At 31.4% G+C, this 26,256-nt stretch overlaps 1 protein-coding gene across 3 annotated transcripts in view; it reads left to right on the forward strand.

The window, feature by feature from the left end:
• FoxP (forkhead box transcription factor P) overlaps positions 1-25,540 on the forward strand; it is a 38,106-nt gene extending 12,566 nt beyond the window's left edge. For all 3 annotated transcript variants that reach the window (XM_015930894.3, XM_089267258.1, XM_015930893.3), the window contains 7 exons: positions 8,357-8,513; positions 19,986-21,533; positions 21,623-22,367; positions 22,435-22,511; positions 22,784-22,885; positions 23,583-23,743; positions 23,838-25,540. In XM_015930894.3, the coding sequence (XP_015786380.2) occupies positions 20,004-21,533; positions 21,623-22,367; positions 22,435-22,511; positions 22,784-22,885; positions 23,583-23,743; positions 23,838-24,450 (3,228 nt within the window). In that variant the 5' untranslated portion in view covers positions 8,357-8,513; positions 19,986-20,003 and the 3' untranslated portion in view covers positions 24,451-25,540. The remainder of the gene's footprint in view (positions 1-8,356; positions 8,514-19,985; positions 21,534-21,622; positions 22,368-22,434; positions 22,512-22,783; positions 22,886-23,582; positions 23,744-23,837) is intronic.
• The last annotated feature ends 716 nt before the right edge of the window (positions 25,541-26,256 follow it).

A 26,256-nucleotide genomic window follows, 5' to 3' on the forward strand; every position in this document is an offset into this window, starting at 1 on the left:
AATAATACATGATGATGATGAGACTGAATGGTAATGATACCATTCAAATGGTTAAGGTAATAGTGATTAGACAAATTGTTCAAGAATTAGAAAAGAAGAAGAAAAATAAATCAAAAATAATATCAGATTATCCAGTTTCTGAGTATCCAATGATTCCGATTGATTCCATTTAAACCCTGACTTTTGTCTTGATTATCGTCTACTTTCCAGATAATATCATATGATGTGTCTAATAACATTGGTAACATTGGAAAGAAAATGAATTTGCTAAATGAATAACAATCAGAATAAGATAAATAATGATTGTTTATTAAATAAAAAATTGCTCAAGGTGAGCATAAAAAAGGTGTAACTCTTGCTCGTCATGTAATGAAAGATAAATACACCCAAACCATCTGAATGATCATCAATTAGAATGTTTAGAAAATTTTAACTTTAGATAAATCCATAAATACTCCAAGACAGTCTAATATTCAGCCTTCTAAATACTCAAGTCTCAATATCATGTGTTTCTAATATTTGCAGAAATGCTGACCAACCGAAACAATTGAAATGTTCATTGCAATCAAATCGTTATCAATGCCTTTTCAGCGATTGAAGTAACTCAAAAAGTTCAAAGACTCAGTTTTATTCAACCTGTGACTATGATCTATAACCCTAAATGAGATCAAATCAACTCAAGTCAATATCTTTTGTCTTTAATTTAGCCTGAAAATGATCATGTCCTGAGTCAACCCGATTGACGCTATTCAGCTTTTTGCAATGCAAAAGCTTTTCCATGAAATCAGTGATAATCATTCGATTTTTTCCAGAAAAAAATTCATGTTAAACTTGTCACAATAATAATGCAAAATAATCGTAAATATGAAGATTCGTCCGTTTATACCATCAAATCACCGCATAATTTGATGAGTTTACTATTTTGGTAAAGTTAGAATTGAATTGAACGTAAAGTTTGCTAATCAAGTTTAATTTAATAAAATAAACTTTTCCATTTTTTGCCAACATTGAACATCACAATCGATAATTGCACAAAGCATAAAGAGATGAATGTTCAGACATTTTTGTCTTTCAGTTGAAATGAACGTCATCCAACATGCACATACACATTGAGTAAAAAAAGGGTTGAAATAATAATGATAATGATAAAAGTCGAGGTATATTAAAAGTTGAAATTATCGAAATAAATTAGAGAGTAAAAAATGATGAACAAAAAAAAAGAGTTTGAATGATATTGGATGAAAGTTATCTGTTGAAAAAAAAGAGTTGAACATAAAAAACAAACTAAATGATAACAGGGAGTTTGCTTGAATATTACAATTATTATCATTATCATGATTATTATTATGTTTGCGTCGATTGTTTACGACAAAGAGTATCATTTATATATTATTTTTTGCTTTCTCTTATATTTTTGTTCATTGAGATGAAGTGAAAAAAATGAGAGAGAGAGATGATGAGAACCCAAAAGGCTTTTACAGAGTGAATTGCAGAGTAAATATCATGCAACTGTGAATGAGAGCAGGAGAAAAGGATGAGGATGAAAAGAAAGAGAAATTAACTGTGGATGATGCTAATGATGATGACTGGTGTAGGATGAGATGAAGAGTGAGATGTTCAAATAGGATAACAAAGAAGTTGACATTAAATTCAATTAAAGACATTCACCTCTTTCCCTTTATTTTTTACCCTTCATCATCTTCTCATCTTCATAATCATCTTCTTTGCCTTTTAATCGATGAGAAGCCAAAATAAATAAAAAAGACACAGACTTACATTAAAAATGGCGGAATCAAGTTGCCTTTCAAAATGAAGATCAAAATGAAGATGAAAGAGAAAGAACAATTTTTGTCATTTTTTTCTTCTTCATTTCAATTTCAAGATGTGATTAAAGATGATGCTGACTGATGGAGACAAATGGACAGATATAATTAATGATTCTGCATCTTGAGTAAGGTCAAGAAAAAGTGATTTTCTCATCATTTTTTATTCGCTAATTTTCATGCTCATTATCATGATCAAAAACCATTGTTCAACCTGAAACATTGAAAAGTGTGTCTCAAATGCTGATGAAGATGAACAAAGGAAAATTGGAAAATGAGAAAAGTTTATCACAGAATCATATTTATCATAATTTTTCACCGACTTTCCCTTCATGTTAATCTACTTTATCCACTTGAAAATTTCCGTTTTCCATGAATTCAAGATTTCCTTTTTAATCGTTTTTTCTTCTACCATCAAGATTATTGTAATGATCAAGATATTAGTTGATCAGAATAAAAGTTCATCTTTTCAGCTTTTCTTTTTCTTCCTCTAACATTGCTTCTTAACAGACTCTTAACAGTGATTATTATTAACACTTTATCAACACTTTATCAACATTTTAAACAGGGATTGGAATAGAGTATTTTATCATCTTTAGTTGAATATCAATGTTATTTTATTTGATGGGAAAGAAGAAGAAGAAAAACGAAAGAAAAGATTTCTTCTTCTTTTTTTGCACTTCTTCTTGATATAAACACTTGACTAATATAAACATGATTAAAGGTTTTTTAAAGTCAAAAATGGACTTAATGTCCATTCCATGTTCAAATGTCCATTGAGAATTGAAAGACCAAAATTGTTATTCAACTTTCATTGTGATAGAAAGTGAGTTGAAGAAAAAAAAAGAGAAACTAAAGTTATCCTCTTCATCTGGGAGTGAATAATATCCAAGCAATATTATTATTTATCTACAAAAAGTCAATGTTTTTTAAAATGTATGTTTGTTCAAATTTAACTTTTAAAACAAGTTAAACGTTTGATGGGTTAAAATTATCACACTCTTTTACACCTTAACTCACTTGCAACAAATCAACTCATCATTATCATCACCCTGGTGATGATGGAGAGATGATAAAAAGAAAGTGCACAAAAAAGTTTCCCATTTTTGTTTTCAATTCAAATTAAAGGTGGATGAGCCAAAAAGTGCACACAAAATTGAACCTAAACTCCTTTTTATCAAATGGTTTGTGTATGTAAATTTAAATAAATGGTCATCTAATAGGGACGAAACATGATTAGTGAATAAAAGTGGATAAAATTTATAACCAATTTACAAGTTTTCATCATTTTCCTTTACATTCAACATTGAAAAACATTAATCAATAGCAAAAAAAGATGTACATGATGAAGAAGAGGAAAAGGATGAAGTTGATTGAGAAAAGTAATTTTACGTAAAAAAGGTCCAACTGTTTGCTTCATTTGATGCAGTGAAAGTGACTCGCTAGGTTGAAAGGCTAACATCCAAAGACCTAATGAAAAGCCTAATCATGAGAATGATAAAGTGATGTTAATCATGAAAATTTTTACACTCATGATGATGACAAGGGAATGACAATGATAAAGATGAAAAATGTAAAAATGAAAGTGAAAAAATGAAAAAAATTCAACGTGAAAAAGGCTTAGCTTGGATTAAATTTGATGCAGGGAGAGCAACTTGTTAGGTTAAAAGTTTTGAGTCTTAACCGTAAAGATGAGTTTGCGATCGAAATGAAAGTTTGACTTATAATTTTATCTTCATCTTATCATTGCTTACCTTTAGTAGCTTTGAATAAATGCAATTGTTTACAGTTTTGTTTCCGGTCAACTGTCCACTTTTATTGCCCCTCTTTGTCCATCTTTACCTTTCCTTTCTTCGATTTATTTTTAACATTTTTCTTCTTATTCTCCTTCTTTCTTTCTTTCTTTCTTTCCTTTTTTTTCTTCCAACCTTATCATCATCATCCATTGATGATTGTATAGGTTTTTGTATTGAGGCGGAGTTAAGGTGGACTGTAAATCTTTTTGACCAATAGTTGGTGATCATTTAGATGATGATAACTTTTATGGATGAAGATAATGATGAGTTTTGTGAGTCAGTCACTTACACTTTGATTTCATTTTGATTGTTGATGCATTTTTTTTTATATTTCATGATATTCTCATTCATGTTTAACGAGTCTAGTTAATGTCAACCTTTTTTTTGTTTCACCTTTAATTGTGTTCAACAATCAAGTTGATTAAGTTTTTTGTTTGATCGCTTCATATTATCATTGTTAATTTGTTGATTCTGTGTTTCTGTGATTCTGTGAACTTGTCAACAACGGATATTATCTTGCAACCGGAATATCGCTCATCATCCTCATCATCTGAAAAAGGTTAATTTTGTTGCCATTTTTCATCCAATTTTTCATTTCGATTTCTGATTTAACTTCTAATTCAATTTACCGTTTGTTTTCCAATCAATTTTCATGTTTTCCTCATTGATTAATTATTTAGCCTTTAATTTTTCACCATTTCATCTTGTTTTGTATTTGCAATTTCAAGTTCAATTGTTTGCTATTTTGAGTAAAAAAAACAATTTTACTTTTGTTTTCATTCAAATTGCAATTTTATTTGATCAACTTGAAATGAAAATTGATTTTTTTCCTTATTTTTTCTTCTTTTTCACTTTCCTCTTCATTTATTAATTACCTGAAGGCATTTAATTAATTTTAATTAACTTTTGATTGAAATGAAAAGTAACAAAAGTTTGTCTAGCAATTTGTGAATGCTTTGCCCACCAATCAAACTGAATGAAAATTTCATCTCAAATTTTGTTATTCAGAATAAGAAATTCGTCAACAAAAGGTAATTACAATTTCAAGTGATAAACAAAACTTTAAATTAGTTCAATAGTTGCCTCTTAAAACTCCGTTGAAATATAATGAGCAATGAATAGTCGACAGCAAAATCAGCGATTTCAATGGAATGACCTTTAATTCAATGAATAGCAAAATTTGATTTTAAATTTCGATTCAAAGTTGAGCAATTTTCGCCTTTCAAGTTGATTAACATTGAATCAAAACAAAACTCTTCAACGACTAACGTCACTTACGTTTGCCAAATTTACTTGAATTTTCTGTTAAATTCAGTCAACTTTGCAAACAACTTTTAAAAAGCTTTTCAAAGTTAACCTTTCAAGAATAAACCGCAAAATGGAAACAAATTTTCAACTTTTACCAACAAAATGCAATTGAAAGGATTAACAGCGAGAATTCTAGAATCGAAACAAAACTAATGTCGATCATAATGACCATCGAGAACGGAAATAATAACAAATATAAAGGCAGTCATGACCCTAAAGGGGCCAAAGGGAAGGCGGGATTGGATGAGATCCAAAAATAGGGTTACAGCATTTGTAAATATTATATAAGAAGACAGAGGAGAAGATAAAGAAGAAGAAGAAGTAAAAGAAGATTGAATAAGGAGAAACTGTGTGATCCCTTTAACTAATAACAATAATAATAATGATAATGATATTTGTTTGTTCCCTTCATTTTTATACTGCTTTTGTTGTTAGACTCAGCACGTATTAACAGTTGAAGTCATCTCGAGACTCTTAGCTCAGGCTGCAACCAAAAGCGGAGCAAAAAACTCGCGCGCACATTTCCTTCTTTATCAACATTTTCTGTGGGAAAAGTTTCCTTCCCAGCTGTTGGTAAATATAAATATAAATATAAATATAGCATTTATCAAATGTTATATCATATTATGTAAATAATGTCGTCCAAAAGTTTTTTTTGTCCGTTTAACGTTCTTTCTTGTTGTTCCTTTCAACCTGTAAATTGACCAAAAATAGAGGGACTTTTTTTGGGCTCCTTTTTGCTTCTGTTGTTGTTGATGGTTATGATGATCAAAGATGATTAGAATGATGATGAACCAATGCTTTCTTCTTGCATTGTTTGCTTTTGTACATTCACTCGGACTTTTTTTTCATCTTGTTGACTCACTATCTTTTTGTGTTTATCTGCTGCTATTTTATATTTATTTGTTATATAAGACTTGCAAGATGAAAAGAAGATGAAAAATTTTTTTCTTTTGCCCTCAAGGATTTCAGTTTCTCTCTTCTTCTGCTTTTCTCTCTTGTTGCTGCTGCTGCTGCTGCTTTTACGCTTCGCCATCATCATATTTTTCATTTTGAGAGGTTAAAAAATTGTTTACCAAAAAATGTTGTGTCCAACTGGAAATAGTAAATATTTGATTGTTGCATATGAAGAAAAGCTTTTTTTTGCACTTCTTTGCTGTTGTTTTCATTGTAGACAACAATTTCATGATCATCTTTACCAATTGTTTGAAATCATTTCAGTTGAATCCGTGTGAAAAAAAATTATCAACTTGTAAATAGCAACAATAGTGTTAAGACAAATAAAGCAAATTGCAAATCATTGATTGCAAACTACAAGTTTACAGAAACTTGTAATCAAATTGCAAATACAACGTTCATTAAGCTTTAATGTTGCAAAAAAGGGTAAGGCTTTACTTTTACGGACAAAGGCGTGAACTTTAAAAATCATCCAATGGTATACGTCTTTTAAAAGCGCTCTTTATGAACAATTGAATTAAATGAAGCTAATTAAGGCCCCAGACCGACCTAAGCCCACCCCAACCTTACCAAACCTAACCTAACCTAACCTAACCGAACCTAACCTAACCTGACCGACCAACCAACAGCCCCTTGATCTAACTTACCTAACCAAAAAATCATATGTTTTAGTGTTCACGCCTTTGTCCGTAAAAGTAAAGCCTTACCCAAAAAAGCTTCAAAATCTGAACCGGGATTTCAAGTAACGAAACTCAAGAGGATTTTGTCAACAAATGAAGCAAATGTCGACTCACTTCGAAGCTTAATCAATGCTCGCAATTTGTTTCAGTTGAACGTTTCAAGCAAAGCTAAAAGTTGTATGAAAGCAAAATTACAAAAATTCCAATAAGATAATTCAATTCGAAGTTTCATTCTTTCTCAATAAAATCGTTGCAATTATGTTGGTTCCATTCAAATAGAATTTCGTATTTTTGAAAATTTTGCGAAAACAATTTCCATTTTGATTGCAATATACGCTTGATTTGCGATCGCTGTTTGACGATTGAAAATCAAGCGAAATGAATGCTTCGATTGGACAAAGCTTCGATTGTTATCAAGGTTACCAATCAAGGTCTTGATAATAAACAGGAAAATGTTTCACTTTTTGTATTTTTGTTGACTTTTTTTCTACTTCGACTGTCCAGTGTACAATACCTGGTACTGAGGCCATTGTCCATTTGCATCTCGATTACACTTTCCTTTTTCTTTCCTTTGCATTGTGACAGCTTTTTACTTTCGATCTCCATTCTTGCCCATCTTGATATCAATTTGATTTTTTTGTCTTAAAACGGAAATTTGAACGCTATTTGCGACCTTTATACCTTTGCCTTCTGATGACGGGACAAAAAGAAGATCAAGAATCGTTTCCATTTCCGTTGGTAATGGTGTTACCTGTTGCACTATATAAGCAAACAACAATGATAATCATTTCCGTTGAGGCAGAAATGCTCTTGAACCTATCAAAAGATGCTCTTAATGTTGCTATTTTTATTGACATTTCATTTGTTCACCTCATCATTATCATTCATCATTCACATTGTAAATAAGCTGACAAGCTAAAGAAGTGAAACTCTTTTCACTTTTCACCTTTTCTCTTCATGTCCACCAAAGGTCAACCTTTTCCTTTCATCATTTAACCTTTTCAACATTTAATTCCCAATCCCATTTCATTATCCATGATAATTGAGTTTCAATCAAAATCCATGAGCATTTTGAAAGGCAAACACCACTTTACAAACAATTAGCTTCACCATTAACAGAATTATTCATTTTATATGCAAATCTTGTGAAAACAATCAACATTTAAATTCATCTTTCGATTCAAAAATAGAAACTTGAACTGAAATGAACTTTGAAAATTCGATGTATTTTTATCCCAAAAAAGAAGACAAAAAGAAGTAAAAAAAATTGAAAAAACTTTTCAGTGAAATTTATGATCTCAGCATTTCCCGCCAAAAAAGTTTCTCACCTTTTTTAAGCTTTTTTGTCTTCATGCTAAAGATGTTAAGAAGATGTAAAAGATGCATTCTTGCATTTCCTCCATCTGTTAACCTTAACCTCAACAATAAACAACAACAAGAAGAGAAATTTGTTTCCCAAAATGTTGTCCAATTGACCACTGGTCAAGGCCATTGAAGAGCAACAACAACAAAAAAACCTGTAACACTTTTCCTTAGAAATTGTTTATTCTTCTCCCAATACTGATCACCTTTAAGGTTACCTTGAACTCTGTAAGGTCATCTAAGGTTAAAGTTAAAGCTTTCACTAAATATATTATCCTATTGAAGAGATTAAATTTAAGCTTTTTAAAACTGGACTTCCCTTTAGCTCAAACAGCAACAACAAATGGTCGAAAAAGATGTTTATTTTTGAAGCAAATTTATCCAAATAACATGCGATTCCAATAACGATTTTTTTCCTTTAATCTTTCAGGTCGATATTGGCACAATTTTGGGACCAAATTGAAACCAATTCCAATAACAATTATATCAATCCGTTTGTTCCCGATAAAAAAGTGACATCTTAATCAAGCAAGACGGAAGCCACTCTCAATAGACGAGCCTTTAAACACAAAAAACTGTGGAAACAGGTAAAGCAACTCAACTTTTCCTCCATCAGACCAACGCTCAAATGATCAAATCAAACCCAATCGCAACCACCAACAAAACCCAAACTGAAACTTTCCAATTTGGTGTTTCTGTTGCTCTTGTCTAAACTCAGTAAAGATAAACATGTTTGGAATCTCAACTGTTTATTGTTATTGCACTCCCAACAACCGGTTAAACCTAAATTTTGTTTTTTTGGGTTTAAAACATTTTACCCTTTTCGCCTTGCAAATGATAACAAGGGAAAATGAAAGCGTAATTGAAGGGTTGAGAGGGAAAAAGCAAATAATTTATTTGAATGTGAAAAGTTGAAAATAACAATGATATTTATTTTGATTATAATGAGAGGCAAAGAGTAACAAATGCATGTTTATATTAATTATCAATGGAAAGATTTTCATCTTCTCATTAACCCATTTCTCTCACCATGTTTACCAGAACCATTTTTACCAGATATTTCCTCTTCTCATCTTCATCTCTTCTTTTTTTAATGTTTTTTTCTTTCTCTCTCTTCATTTCTCATCCTCATCATTCTCATTATTCACAATTCATTTTAATCAGTCAACATGCGCAAAGTTAATTTTCTAATAACAGTAACCCATTTCAATTTCCTTTCTTTCCCCCTTTTTGTTTACTCTTCATCACTGATGAAGATGAAGAGGTAAAGATGAGGAGAAGAGGGAAGAAGAAGGAAGAAGAAGACAAAACAATCATGAGTCTCTCTACTCTTGTCTTTACCCTTTTATGTTTCACCAATTGTCTCATTTGGTAAATATATTTTCTTGATTATTCTTACTCTTATTTTGCATAACTCACTGGTGATGATAATGATGATGAGGACGACAGCATTTATCATCAAACCTTTGCTCCTCCCTTTTATTGTTCTTGTAAATACTTTGCTTCAGTTCACTCTTCGCTGCTCATCATCATTCTCATTTATTTATTTGTCTATCCATTTCTCACTTGGAATCATCATCATCATCTCTCTCTCCCTTTACCACCCCTTAGGCTAATTATTTGAGTAAAACTTCATTTCCCTTTCTTATTACTATTTTTCCAGTTTCCCTTCCCTTCATCTCTCCATCTCTAACCTTCTCATCATCTTTCCCTAAAAGTTACATTAAAACTCCTCCTCATTCCTTTTTCATTGCAATTTTGGTTTATGACATTTTCACAATTATCTCATCCTTCCTCATCCCTTTCCATCTCCTTTCATCACCCATAACCACCTTCAATCCCTCAATTCATCATTTAAACCCCATAAATTGATGAAATCAAAAATTAACTCAATCATTAATCAAACATTGATTTCTGATTAGCTTCAACTTTTTCATCTTTTTTTTCATTTACTCTTTTCATCTCAACCAAACATCTTTACCATCAATATCATCATTAGACAAGCTTTTCAAATAATCATTGTTATCTTCTTTATATGCTAATTCTTGATAAATACATTCTAATTCATTATTCCCTGAGAATAAATTTCTTCTTCATCTCATCACCATTCAAATTCATATCTTGTTAACCATAAAAAACTTAATTCATAATGCACCTCCAGGCAATCAAATACATTAACAGTGAATAAAACAAAAAATATGTGAAAACAGCAAAAAAGATGAGCCAATTAATGCAATAAAATAGTCCAACTTGATGTCCAAGTGTTTATTATTTGTCCAACAATTTCTCAGTATAATTGCAATTTCATTGATTAATGATGACCATGACAATGAATCGCATGATAAATGATGAAAGCAGGATTAGTTGTGATTCATTGAAGGTTGAAACTGGTTAAATCCTCGAGTTGAGACAATTCATAATTGTCTTGTTATAAGGTTAAAGAATGTCAGTTTTTGTTTCACTTTCTGGTTAAACTCAACTGTCGATGTCAATGTTATGGAATCGCATTTAATTCCTAACCAATTCTCATCCAAACAGGGAGTTTAAACTCCCAAAGATGAAAACAAATGAAAATTTGAATAAAAGGCAAAAAGCAATTTCCTTTTCCTGGTTTCATTCCAGTCTTGATTCGTGATAATTTATCATCAAGGTACAAACAGTTTAATTGGGATCACATTTGCACTCTTATAATCAAATATCATTATTATTACATTATAACGTGACCAATTGCAGCTATTAAATGTTATACAAAAACAACGTTTTCGAAGACAAATTTGGGATAAACTGGAAAAGGAATGAAAAATTATTGAAATTAGTGTATAATAATGATAATCATTTTCATCATCATTGTTGTTTCATCTCCACCCAACTTCAGGACTAGAAGGGCTAAGGTGTAAATGTTGCTGCAAGGTAACTCTAATCATTTTTCACTCCCTTTTAATTGTCATAATAACTATTTACTTGTTTACAATTTTCATTCATTCATCATTCTTTTCCTCATTTCATCTTTTCCTTTCTGTGCCTCAAATTTTGACCATCATTACGTTTGATTACCTTGCATGATTAACTTTTACTGATAATAATGATAATCGATTGTTCTATGGCACAATTGATCAATTGTTGGAAATTTTTGTTTCCATTCCAATGAAGCTGAACATTATCATTGGTCAAAATGGTTAGTTTACTGGTGAAATGCTTGCACACGATCAACAGCAAAAAAATGAATTATTCTTGTAATCATTATCAAGTCAATTACATGAAATGAAGTGTTCAATAGTTAATCAATGTCATCATTTAATTGTAGTTTAATGGTTCAATCAAATGATTAAATCATTTCAGTTAATCTGGAAGCATTTTGACACAAATTAAACACAGAAAGACCATCAATAAGATTGCAAATTGTCAAGATAAACGTTGAAATCAAAAAACGCGCAAAATCTCATCATTTCTGTTCCCATTCAGTTATCATGAAAGAGGGAAAATCCTTAAGTTCTGAAACAATGCATGAGCTAGCACAAAATTAAAGTCAAAAAAGGATTGAAAAGATCTTCATCAGAATAAGTCCAACTCGGAACAATTACATTTAAATAAAATGAAGTTGATCAAACAAAGAAAACTAAAAATAACAAAATGTAAATTTTTCAGCATAAATTGGTATTAATAGAACAAAAATGATCTCCAAAACCAACAGTTAAAAAATTTTCTGAGTTCTTAAACTTAATCATGTTCGGCAAATATGCAAACTGATAAACTCGAGTTCTAGAAATGTATTTGTGAATCACCCGTTCAAGTCTCGAGATTTTGTCAACTTTCTGTTGAAAGAACTTTCGATGTTGATTGAGATTTTCATTTCAAACTTCATGGATTAGTTTTAGGAGTGCATGTTGAATCAGTTGAAAATCAAGAGACTGAAACATTCTCAGGAAAACTGAATCATTTTTTGACGTTTTTGTTCAGTTCTATTAGTCATGAATCAATTTTCAAGTTCAACTTAACAACCGTAAACGGTAAAAGTAAAGTTAGTGAAGCACAACCATTTGATCGCGTTTCCAACCTAACAACTTAACCATACTAGGACAAGCTTACCCACTTGATCGGCCTCTCCCTTTGTCACCTCATCTTACTTGTTAAACTTGATCTCAAACCAACAATCACTTTGAATCAATCCAGTTGCATGTGTCCATTCAATGTTACCTTATCCAGCCAATGAAACTATTTTTCCAGGTTTTATTTTCCATGAGATTAAACTTTCTTCTTCTCCCTGTTTTTCCCCATTTTTTCACTCTCTTTTCCTAATAATTCTAATAATTTTCATTATAATCATAAACTTCATACTCACAACTCATAACATGATTGAGTCAGAATAGCTTCCAACCACACCCTGACTTTTGTATTCATAAAGCACGCGATATACACTTGACTATAATTACTTTACCTTCATTTGTTTTTATCCAATAATAAACATAATAAATATCAAAATAAAAGAGAAAAAAATATCCATAAAATCAACTGACAGCACTAATAACATGAAATAGCTTCGACAACAAGAATGCTAGAAAAGCGGCGAAAAAAAAGTTGAAAACAAAAATCATTTTCACAATTATCATCATCATTCATAACTATATTCAATAGTTGACAATCAGTCTGATAACTCATCAATCCCTGTGAGTATCAAAGTTTTTTTTGTGACTCTTTCTCATTGTTTCCTTGTTTGCGTGATTTAACTTAATTGCAAAGGTAACTTGTGTGTGTGTGTGTGTCTCTATGCTCAACACACACACACACATGAACCAATTAACTGAACATGTTGAGAATTATGATGAAAATAAATTAATGGAATCATATGTTTCATCTTTTCACTCCCAATTATAACTCTGAGCACAGATAATCTTTGTTGCAGAACACAGTGAATTATCTGAATGACATGATTCCATTATTATCATTTATCTAAATTGTTCACATTGGCGACAGACCAACAAACTAGCAAACCAACAAACTAATCAATCCCACTTTAATTTGTAATTAACAAAACCTACTTTTCCATTTTACCTTCTCCCATTCAGTTTGCTTTTGTTTTTCTCGTTTCTCTTTCCCTTGTTTTTATTTTGTTATATTATATTGGCTTTGCTTTGATGAACTTTCATAAAGTTACCAATTTAGCTTCATTTTTATCTCCAAATTGCGTTTACATCATTATTTTATCTGGTTAATCTTGTTTCCCTATTATAATTATTATTATTCAAATCATTTTTACCACCCTGTTATGCATTATTTTCATCCACTCAAAATACGTTACATTGTTACGATTCATAAACTATTTACAATTTAAATAATTATTTCCATTTGTTTTCTGTTTTGTCAATTCATTTACAAACAGTTTCGGTCATTTGTCACTAAACTGATCAAAATTAATGGCAACTACTTCAGTCAATCCCTTACCATCAATGAGAGCATTCATCAACAAAATTCACTTCCATCGATCACATTCAATCTTCTTGAAACGCTCAAAAAATGAACAAAATCTTTAGATTTTTGATGAAATTTAAAATTTCAAGCAATTTCTTTGCGAAATTCAGATTTTTAATTTTTCCGATTTTTCTTCTCGATCTTATGATGATCTTTGAGCTTAAAGTTGAATGAAGAATCGAGTTGAAAAAGTTTTGGAAAACTTTGAAATTTCAAGTTCTAAATTGAATGTTCGATGAATGCTTAGAAATATTTTAATCTGTTGGATTTCACTTGAAAGTGAATTTTGATTTTGAGATAAAAGTGATTGGTGAAAAGAGACAAATCAATGGCTAATTGGGTCTTTTAATCAGATTGGTGAGTCTCATGATGTTGGCCGATTGATTTGTATCGGTAAAAGATTGTTGATCCAAGATGAAAATGTGAAGACAAACAAGAAATAAACAAATATCGTTTTTCTGGTTCCTTTTTGTTTATTGTTTTGTTTCCAACCAAAGAAGATGATGATAATGAAACTGAGTGAGTTGACAATTTGTTACCTTGAATGTTATTCCAATAACAAGAGGGTTTCCCCTTCTCTCCATCCTCATCCTCATCTTACTTTAGTATCTTTAATAAAAGCATTTAATTTCACCCAAGAATCACAAGTAAACAAAAGACGAAAACTTCTTATTCCCACTTCCAAACAAAATTACAATCTCTCTCATCATCATCATCATCCTTCTTTCCCTCTGTCAATTGTCTTCATTTCTCCTCCTTCTTCTTCCTCTTCCTCTTTTCACGTCACAATTTCATCCTTATATTTACCTAAAATTGAAGTACAATTCAGGCTCATCTTCATCTTACTTCTTCATCTAATTGCTTATTCTTTCAGGAATCTTTTGCCTATAATGATAAATAATAGAAATGAAGAAATGAAGAAGATAAAGATGATGATGAAGATGCAAAAAGCATGAAGAAAAGTAAATCTAAATGAAACCAAATTTGTTATCATTTCCATTCTCAATGATGATTATGAATTGTGATAGAAGACACAAAAAAACTGTTCAAATCATTTTACGATTAAAATTTGCTTCTCTCAAAAATTCATCGATATTTTTGCCAATTTTTTTCTTCTGTTTCATTTCAATTTTCACTCTCAACAACCTTAACTATTCATTAAAAGATGATTCAAATGTTCCTTCACTTCACCATCTTCTTGTTGCTAAAAGGCAGTAATAATAATAAAAATACTCCTAATAATAATACAAATGATGAAGACTTAACGATCAATAAAAACCGTTCTGCAGGCAAGTTTATCGTCACATACTTTGATAATTACATTTTTCAATTAACTTTCAACCGTTAATATTGCAAATCAAGGGAAAAAAGATGAACCAAAAGAAATGTGAACAAACTGAATAAGATGAAAATGAAGACGAAATTATTAACCCTTTTTTACCATTTCAAAGATGAAAACTTTTCCATCTTCAGATAAAAAGAAAATGATGAAAAGAAGAAAAAAAAAGTTGATAAACTCAGAACAATCAATACGAGTTTCCATTATAATTGTTAACATTTGATTAACAATTTTCCCTTCATTTCCAACTTTACTCTTCCAAAGAAAAATATTTCAATATTTTCCTCTCATTTGCTTATTTTCATTGATTATTTCATTGATTTCAAACTGATTATCGATTTGTTTTTTTAATCAACTTTCTCTTCTTAAATGGTCAACATTGAAGCTCGATTTAAAGGTTAAATTTTAGGTTAAATATTCTGTTGGAAAGAAACATTTCAGGCGCTCATGAAGATGAAAAGTAAATAAAAGTTGAAAGATATTTTCATATATTCTGGTCACTTCTGAAAGGGTGAAAATGATGAGAAAAGATGATAAAGTAAACAAGATGATAGACTGTTATTGTTGATGAAAGTGAATCAAACAATGTGAATAATCAGTAAACAGCATTAAATGAAACTTGCTTTAATCTTCTTTAACCTTTTCGCGTTTATTTGTTTCCATTCATTTTCAGTATACTTATCATGATGAGGATTGCAATCAATTATTTTTACTCTTAACCATTTAAGTTTACATTTGCCTTTGAAAATGAATAAACAATGAAAATGTCAACTTTATTTATCCTGAAAGGTTTCATCTTTGATGGAACAAAAAAATAAACAAAAATGTTGTTGTTTACATTTAATGATGAGATAAACAGCAGATGATGAAGATGAACTGAAAATTACAGCAAACTTGGTTGATCAGAAACTGAACAAAAATATTTCTTTTTTCGATTCGATTCAGAATATAATTTCAGCCATTTTAACCTTTTTTTACAAAAACGACATCAATATTGAAATGAGAAACTGTTGAATTGAAGATTTGACTTTCATCAGGAAATTTTGATGAGTTTTTCAGAAGAAAATGAACTTTTTTCAACATTCTGTTTTTGATAAACAATGAAAATGAACATATTGTGTTTCAATTATTTTGCATTTACCAACCAATGGAAAAGTAAATAAAGTTTGAAATATTAATTTCAATTTTCATGGTTAACAGAATTGATGAAACCCATGAAAGAAAATGATAAAGAGTAAATTCTTAATGAAAAAAGAAACAGGAAAAAGATGGAAAAACCTTGCAAATCGAATTGGAAAAGTCGCAATAAATTTCAATTGTTAATCAGAGAGAGATTTCATGAGAAGGCCAAAAAACGAAGATGAAATAATGTCAAAAATTGCGTGTTGAACCAATTACCACTTTACAATAATTAGTTGATTCCATCAGAATAATTAGAAGCTGAAAAAAGGACAAAACAGAACGGAAAAAATGTCAAAAAAAAGTTATAAAAAAAAGTACAAAAGTGAAGGTAAAAACAATGAAAGTCAACTTTGAGAATTGATCTGAAATTATTATTATTTGTCAGTTTCACTCGACTTGACTCTTCATTATAACTCTTACATAATGTATAATGTTTATTGAGGCATAATACCATGACCAGGTTGATATATAAATATGAGCTGAATGAGAGAAGAATGGAAAAAGTTCTGAAAGGAAATCATAATAAAAATAATAATATTGTTTAATTAGCTTTACCTTTTAATTGGTGGACTAATTAATTTTCGTGTTTCCCTGGTTCAACGATATTGGACAAAAACAATTGTTAACCAAGATACATAAATATGTAAAAGTATATTTATAATCAAGAAGAAGAAGAAGAGAAAGAGAAGATAAAAAAATGATATTTTTTCTTGCGATTGAACCATTTTGAAATAAACACTAACCAAGCATAACAATTGAACACAGAAATGCCTTCAATTGTCGAGATATCATTAACAGGGTAAAAGTGCAGGGTATTTATTCATATAATGATGAGATGAAATTTGAAGGAAGAGAAGAAGAAAAAAATGCGATTTTTGCTCATTCATTTTCCTCACTCTTTTTATCATCATCACTCTCACTCTTATTGTTAATTGGAATCCCAATGTTGATTGGGAACAAAATGTATTATCATGAAAATTATCAACATGATGATTAAATTACATGGACGAGTGAGGTTACTTGCCTTTCCTCTAAACTCACTTTTTTCACTCCCTGTTATCATTCCCTGTATTGACTGGAAATAATAATAATTTTCATTTCTCTTTCTGTCGCTTCTTTCGCCACTCTTACCATCAAGAGATGAACCACGCCTTGAGTTCTGATGATGTCGACTTCCACCCTGAATCTCTTTTCTCCGCCCTGAGAGAGACTGAGAGAAGGGAAAATAGCAAAAAGTCCATTTTAAGCCCGAAAAATGCTCAAAATTAATTTACTCTCTTCGCCTGTTCTTTCATGTTTATTGTTTTCCCATTTCCGATTTACTTCTCAACCACATTATTATCATGATTATCATTAATTGCAATATTTTGTCCAATCGGTCAAAGGAAATATTATCAATTTTCATTTCCAAAAATAACTCGCAATCATTATAATCTTATTCAACATTAAATATCAACATTATTCATCAAATGTTTCATATCAAAGTTGACCAGTTTAATGTTCACCTCATTGAAATTGGAAAAATAATGAAATTCCAATTCAATTAGCAACATTCAAGATTTACTTTAAAACCAATTTTTCCTTCTATTTTTATCTGTTTCATGATTTTTCCAAACAAATGAAACTCTTTAACAATAGTTGATGATAAATGGTGAAATGATTCCCAAGATATTAATGCATATATTGATAACAATGTTGACAGGTCTTCTTTAATTCATCTTTTCCCATTTACCATTTCAATTGGCAACTTTAATTGTCATTTGGCAGTTTCAATTAATATCAATTCAAGTATTATTATTAAAAATAGCAATAACCTAAGGCTAGAAGTTAATTATTTTTCAATTGGAAATCTGTGAAAATGAACTTTTTCCAAGTCGTAAGCAAGAGATTGAAAAGTGAAAATGAATAAAAACAAAGGCGAAAGAAAAAGAAAATTAAAAATTTCTGATTTTCTAAATGAAATTTTTTCCCTTTTAACTTCTGTCTTAATCTTTATTCAAAAGATGATTAATTAATTAATGTTTTTACTCGACAAAAAAGGTAAATTATGTGTTAATTATTGTGTTGATTAGCGTTTACTTTTACCTTTCCTTTGCTGCTGTTGTCCCATTGTTGTATTACTATTTGGATTGCGTGTTTACAAGCAATTCATTTTCAACAAATTTGTTGTTTGTATTATCACTTTAACTATTTTTTATTATATTAACTCTGTTAATGTCCCTTCTCATGGTTCCTATCATGTTATATTGAACACTCAAACCTGATAATGATAGGTGAAGCAAATAACAACATTCAAGATCAACATTGCTAATAACTGTATCAATACGTCAAGTCAAGGTAATCATTGAATCAGCTCTCAAATATGGTGATGTGATTAAAAAAGATTAAAGAGAAACAATCAAAATGAACCTTCATGTTAATCATCATTAACAATATAATCAATAGTTGACCATCTAAAAAGGTAAATGTTGTTGTTTCTCAGGTAAAATTTCGTGTCATTTTGTTTATTTCATTGATTTTATTGATATCCAAACATTATCCTTGTTATGACACTTTTTCTGGTAAAGATTCTGGTAATCAAGTTTGCTTCATCGAGTCTCTCCTTAACCCATTCACCGGTTTTGCCAACATTTATAGATAGAGATTATTATTGTTATTATTTATTTTTGATCAACTTATATAAGAGGAAAGGTCTAATTGAATGATGAATAAATGTGCCTCCGGAGTTACCTTTTATCAGAATGAACAACAAAAATTGAGGTTTGGTTTGCAAGGTCTTATGCAAACTTAATCATCAAAGTAAACAATTGTTTTGGGAAAGGTTCAATCAACAATCAACGAGTTTTTGTTTTTCCCTCTCTTTTAATAATAACCATCATCAGAGTAATCATAATGAAAATAATAACAATCTTCATTGCTGTCAAGTTTATCTTTCATGTAATAATATTATTTCATTTTCAATTCTCAACCGTAAATATCCAAGTCATTTACATGTTTTGTCATTTATTATCATTATTATTTTCAATATTAACGCTTTGTTTACAATCATTTGCATTTACCATTTTCCTTTGGCTTTCCTTTCGTCTCCATTCAGATAAACAGATTAATCAGTTAATGAATTTTTGTTCTTCCACTGAAAAAGGGAAAGGGCAAAATTTGATTTCTCATTGATATCAAACAAATGTTTCCTTCTTTACACGGTTCCTTAGCAATTAAATGATTTGCACACCATATTTTTCAATGGATTGTTGTGTTTGCAAAGGGAAAACTTGCAAACAAACAGAAAATGAAAAAGAAGGATAAACAAGAGGAAGATGATGTTGTTGATGATGATGATGATGAGAAGGAGGATACAAAATGTGATGAAAAGAAGCTGGGAGAAAGTTTGTTTAGCTTTCTGGTGTTGTCAGGATAAAAGTTGTTTACCTTTTTTTTTCATCTTCTTCTCCTTTTCTTGCTTAGTGTTTACTGGTAACGTTGGTTGTTTACTTCGCCTGGGCGAGGTTAAGATAAACAAACATAAACTAGAAAATAGAAAACCCAAAGAATAAACGAAAAATTTGGGTAAAAAAAGGGAGGCAAGAAGATGAAGTTGGGTCAAGTTGAGAAAACAAAACTGTGAAAATTCAATTTAAGCTTTTCTCTTTCACTTTTTGCTCTTTTTCAAATGGTAATCACGATTTGTCGAAAAAAAAACACGCCATTTGAGCATAAGATCTTTTACCAACATGTCTGGCTAGTCATATTTTGATTTGATCATTTGAGCAATAAATAGCACTAAACAAATAGATTTGTTGGCTTCAGAATGCTGTGCCAATCCACTTTAACCCAAATGCGATCCAAGCTCGAAAAAAATGTCTCATGCTAATAGATTATCACTTTCTTTCTTTCAATCTTTTGGTATCTTCTGAACCTCTTGACTTTCCTTCTTTGGCTTCTTAAATCTGTTGGCCTCTTTCTGGGTATCTTTTGGTATCTCTTTTGGTCTCCTTTGGTCTCCTTTGCCACTATTTCGATCTCGATCTCCTCTTTGGCCTTGTTTAACCACAATTTTAAACTTACTGGTAACCAGAAGAATGAACTAACTTCAATGGACGTCATGATGAGTGAACCAGCGACTCCATTAAAATCAACATCTTCATCACCAACCACTCCATCTTGTTTGTCTTCTTCCTCTTCGGTGTCATCCTTAACCACCACAACTTCAGCTGCAGCGGCTGCCGCAGCGGCTGCAGTAGCAGCGGCAGCAGATCATTCATCGATAATTCCTCACCTCCAGGAAACGTTACAAATGAACTTGGTTCAGCAAAGTTCAATTTACCAGCAAATGTCTTGTCTGGTCAATGGTTACAATAATTCAGGTTCACTGTTATCTTCGTCTTCTTCGTCTTCTTCCTCTTCATCTCCTTCATCATCTTTATCAACTTCATCTTCAAATTGTAACAAATCATCTTCTGCTTCTTCTCATCACATTGGTAACAAAGTCAACGGAAACCATAACAACAGTAACAACAACAATAACAACAACAACAACAACAGTAATAGTAATAACAGTAATGGAGGATCTTTTTCAAATAACAAAACTCGCGTTCAGTTGGAACTACAGTTACAACAATTACAGTTACAGCAACAACAAATCATGCACCAGTTACATGTTTCATCTCAGCGACAATATCTTCTTGGATCTTTAGGACCTTATTTAAATGAAATGTGGAAATCGTCTGTAGCCCAGCAACAGCAACAATCCACCAATCAACATCAACTTTCACCGCAACCAACAAATGGTGAACGTTCCCACCAATCATCTCTCCATTCCAGCTTAAATATTCCTCACCTTAACAATCATCAACAAAATGTAAATCGTAGCTCATCGCCCTCACTGTCATCTCCTTCGCCATTATTTCTTTCAAATTCAGCAACTAATAACAAGTCAACTTCTTTGTCATCAACAGCAACTTCATCACCATTACCCGGTGAATTCAATCCATTAACGTTTGATTTTATAAGAAAGAGAAATGGTTTGAGTTCGTGTAAATCAAGATCCAATGCAACGCCAACAATATCTTCATCTTTAGCCAACTTGTCTTGTTTTACCGGATCATTCAATGGTGGTGGAAGTGATCAAGTGTTTAATGGTTTCACCCCTGGACATCCTCATTTAAGTGGATTAGCAGATAAAATTGAAGAATCAGATTCCCCGCCACCTCCATTTTCAGCTCTGTCAACAGCTGCTGCCGCCGCTGCTGCCGCCGCTGGAGGAGGTAATGAAGGAGTTAGTGGTTCAATGCCGACAATTGAGGAATCAGATTATTTAAAAATCTTATTCGGCAAGGGATTGTGTAAATGGCCTGGATGTGAAGCAGTTTGCATTGATTACAATTCATTCGTTAAACACCTCAGTCTAGAACATGGTTTAGACGATAGGTCAACAGCTCAAGCTCGAGTTCAAATGCAAGTGGTACAACAATTGGAGATACAATTATTTAAGGAAAAAGAACGCTTAACTGCGATGATGCATCATCTTCATCTCAAACATCGAGCTCAGCTAAACACGTTAAATCTAAGTGCTGCAGCAGCTGCTGCTGTTAGTGCATCAACACCTAAAATACCTTGTTCACCCGTAAGTTAACCTACTCGTAATTACCTTTCAATTTAAATCAAGCTAACAATCTCTTCTCTTTTTTTCCTTCTGCCCCATAATTTATACAGTTTATGATGGATAGTAAATCAGATTTAAATAGAGACGATCGTGATCAGTCAACGGATGACGGAGATGAACCAATGGAAGGAGATAAAATGTCTAGTGGAAAAAGGAGTTTAATGGAAGTAAATGGTGTACCTCATCATGGTCATCATTTGCCTAGTGTGTTAGGAGCACATCATTCACACCGTTTATCTACAGCTTCGCCGTCTTCACCATTACCATCATCAACTGTAGCTAGTAACGGTTTAACCATCCAAGGAGCGCTCTCTCCCGTAACCACTGCTAAACCATCCATGTCAAGTCCTCCTATAGCTACAACACTTCCCGCTAGTTCAATGAGTAATATGATAGCTGCTGCTGCTGCCGCTGCTGCCGCCGCCGCTGCCACATCTAGTAGCCCGACATCATTTGTCACTAAATCTCCACCGTCTCCTAATAACGCAAAGTTAACAGGTTCGCCATCCATTCCAAATATTTTCAATTCTACCTCTTCCTCGTCGACGACCACAACAGTTACAGCCAATAGTATCAATAACTCTACAAATAGTAACAATAATATGACCAGTGGTTCACATGGACCTGGTAGACGAAGGTTAAGTGATAAAAGTGCACCTCGTGATTTATCCATCACTGGCTTGGGTAGCTGTAATGGAGAATCATTGTTAAATAACAATAGTAATTCATCGTCATTACCTGATTCACCAGCTCGTCGTCGTATTGCTGAAAGAAACAATTTAGATATAACTGAAGGTATTTTCTTAGAGTCTCAATTGATTTTACATCAAATTAATTTGTATTTCATTTATTCCTATTCCAGAAATCAATCGTAATAGAGAATTTTATAAAAATGCTGATGTTCGACCTCCATTTACATATGCATCTCTTATTAGACAGGTAAGGATCCATTTTGTCACCTCCAGTGTCAACATTATCGTTTTAATATCATTTGAATAGTCCAATGTCATTCAAATTTTGTTAAAATTCAACCTGTTCTCTGATGCAAAGCTTAAAAGTATTTCATTTGCTTCATGAACTTTGAATCTTTTGGTGATTCAACGAGCCTTCTTAAAAAATCAAATGAATAACATTTACGCTTTTATATGCCTCTGCGCCTTCTTTTATGAATTAATTTAATTGCTAATTGCTTGTAATTATCTTCTTTCCAGGCTATCATCGAGGCTCCTGAAAAACAACTTACACTCAATGAGATCTATAATTGGTTTCAGAATACATTTTGCTTCTTCCGGAGAAATGCTGCTACTTGGAAAGTAAGGGGTTAATCAAAATATTTTTCTTTGTTAACTATCATCATCGCCATCATCATTAACATCATTTTCCAAATCAGCAAATCGACTATTTTTGTTTACGTCTAAACTTATTGTCTTTCAATTGTTTCCAACTGAATCAAATTATGCTGTTTGTTTTTCTTTTGTTTATACCCTATCATTATAAATGATAGCGCAAATCTTCATTAACTGATGATGTATTTTTCATTTGTTTGTTGATGTTGTCATGAATTTCTCTTTCTATTTTCTCTTCGGCTGCAATCATTTTAGTGAAGTTTATTTTATCTCTTGCCGTTTTATGTTGATTTTACTTTCCATCTCTTAGCAACTGTTGTTGAACATTTCCTTTTTTTATTTCTTGTTGATTATTTTTAGGTTTTTTGTTTGTTGAATTGTTGATTTTGATGATGATGATGTATCAGCACAATTGACGTTAACTTATAATTAACAGTTACTAATCAAACAACTTCTCATAATGATTCTCAGTTAAACAGTTTCCAATGAGTACAATCAATCAATTCAATTTCACTCACCTCGATTCAACTTCAAATTAGGATATTTTGTCGTTTAAATATCCTATTCAAACCAAACTGATGATAAATATATTATACTGTCACAAACTTAATCAAAATTGCATTTCTAATAAATATTTTTAATTTTCTTTTTAATTTTCCTCTAGAATGCTGTTCGGCACAATTTAAGTCTTCACAAATGTTTTATGAGAGTGGAAAATGTTAAAGGCGCTGTTTGGACTGTTGATGAACTTGAATTTTATAAACGTAGACCTCAAAGATTACAAGAAAGACTTTCAACAACATCTTCTTCCTCGTCATCTTCAGGGTAAATTTAAACTTTATCACAATAGTCTATCAGAGATTATATTTTAATTGCCAAATAATTAATTTTTACTTTCATTTCTCATTTATTTTTCTAGTCAAAATGGTAGTCAATTAAGCCTGGAAAATTTACGTCAAGTTGCTAATATCTCATCGAAAGGATCTAATCTACTCGGTGAAAATCAATTCAGTTCAAATTTCAATGCATCATTATCTGAGAATAGTACGCTTCCAACCTTTTTACGCAACATTGTTAACGGTCCTTTATCAAGACCTACATCCGTTAGTCCTCAAAGACCCGGAGATTTTCATAATTTATCCAATGAAGAAAATGATTTCATGGATGGTGCTGATTATGATGATGATGTGGATACCGGAGACTATGATCAAGAAATTGATGATTATGATGGAGACACTGGAGAAGTACAAGATTTAAGAGTAACCATTAACCGAAGCCCAAGTCCAAGTCCAAGTCCAAGTGATTGTAATGACATCACCGGTAATGAGATGGATACAACAGGTGGCCGATTTTCAGTAATGGACAAAGATGATGAACGTAGAGAGTATCGAGAAGAAGGCGAAGATGATGATCCTGATTTGGAAGAAGATGATCTAGACGAAATAGGTTATGGTCGACAAACCAAACTGGAAGGACTCGATTTAGGATTTAAACAAAATAATGCTTCCGAAGAAAGAAACGTTGACAAGTAAATTTTTTAATGTTTGGATGGGCCAACATTTTTTCAACACTATCATCTAATCAACGTCATCTTCAATGGACACTTTTGCTAAGTCTTTCTTCGAAACAATTGGGAACAACAAAATTACCATAATTGAATCATCTACATCATCAAAGCAACTAAATCTTCAAGACATAGCCAAACGTTTAATTAAACAAGCAAACGTTATTTTGATTAGTAACCCTGAAGTCATCATCAAAATTATTAATCGCACTAATTGATACAAATACACTTATCAAGTTAACACTGAATGCCTTCAATCGCGCAACAATAATTTAAAGTGGGACGAAATTTCAACATTTGGTTGAATATGGAACAAACAGATACAATAAATGAATTGAAATCGTTAGTTGGACAAAGGATTTCCAGATTTAAACCTTTTGCTTTAATCATTGGAGCTGTTTTTATTGGATAAAAATCTCATTATGGATTGAGATAAAGCAAGATTGACAACACTTCATGAGACAAAACTCAATAATGAAAACCCTTAAACAATTTATCTATCCTGAGACTCTAGTCTGTTTTTAGTTTATTAATGCAGCCAAACAAAGTTGTTTTTTTTGGAGAAATCAATTCACTAATTAAAATCAATGCTCAACGAAGTTGACAAAAATACAAGATAATATGATGAAGTTAATAATTTCACATTAAACATCAAATTAATATCGAAAGAAAAAAAGTGATGAATTACATTTTCAAACATATCAACAACATAATCATTCTCACCTTCATCTTCACCATTGTCATCACCATCGCCATTACCATCATCATCATCTTCACCCTCATCTTCATATTATTGATATAAAAACAATAATTGATACCATAATGATTAACAATCAATGCAATCACAATCAAATATATCCATTTCACTCATTCTTTGCTATGAAGCTTTGCATACTTCTTCCTCTTTCTTTCTTTCTTTCTGTCGCCACCTTACTCATTATCTTGACTATTAGATATTTTTTGATTATTACCTGCGCATTGTAGAGTTGAATTATTATTAATTAATGAAACAACATGAAACGAAAAAGTGTGTAAATTAAGATTACAAAATTGTTCAACTCTTTTCCACTTTCATTCATTTTTTTAATTGAAACCATTTTCGCAGACAATCCTTGAAATTCAAGTCGGCTTAGTAAATTTTACACTTCGGGTTAGATTATCCAACTTGGATGATCTTCGGAAACGGTTCGATAATACTCGCTTATTGACTTTTCGGTGGTCTAAACGTGCTTGTGCTTTGCATAATAAGATAATCAGGCTCTTTACTCAAATCGAGTCAAGTAAAGGGTCCCTAATAAAGTCTCGAAGTAAATTTAAAACAAAAATTAACGGCTTTTGTAGGGATGTTAAAAAGATTTTGATAGAAAATCAAAGATAGCACTTTCTTGCTTAATATAATGCCAAAAGTAGCCTTGATTTCGTGAAGAGTAGTAATTAATTTTAGTTTAAACGCGATTATGTACAAAGACTTGAAGTCGGAAATTTAACAGCTAAAAGACTTACTTTGAATTTCACTATTATTGCCAACGCGTTTCAAAGGTAAAATTTGGAAGTGAATTAAATCTGAATGATAGTTCACAGCTCGCGATTGATCATCGCATCAAAGCTCACATCAATTCATTATGTTTGATTAATTCAAATAAAGCACAAAATTTATTAGCAATTTATAATCGGCTATTTGACTGAAGTGCCCTGTAATATCAAGAAAAGGCTGAATTCTGATTCATATATTTTAAGTTGATTAAAAAACTCATTTAGCTGTCAAAAAAAGTTT

This window comes from Tetranychus urticae, chromosome 2 (genome assembly GCF_039701765.1).
Source record: "Tetranychus urticae isolate SD_2017Ah chromosome 2, NJAU_TeUrti_SD_1.0, whole genome shotgun sequence".
In the NCBI taxonomy this organism is placed as follows: domain Eukaryota; kingdom Metazoa; phylum Arthropoda; class Arachnida; order Trombidiformes; family Tetranychidae; genus Tetranychus; species Tetranychus urticae.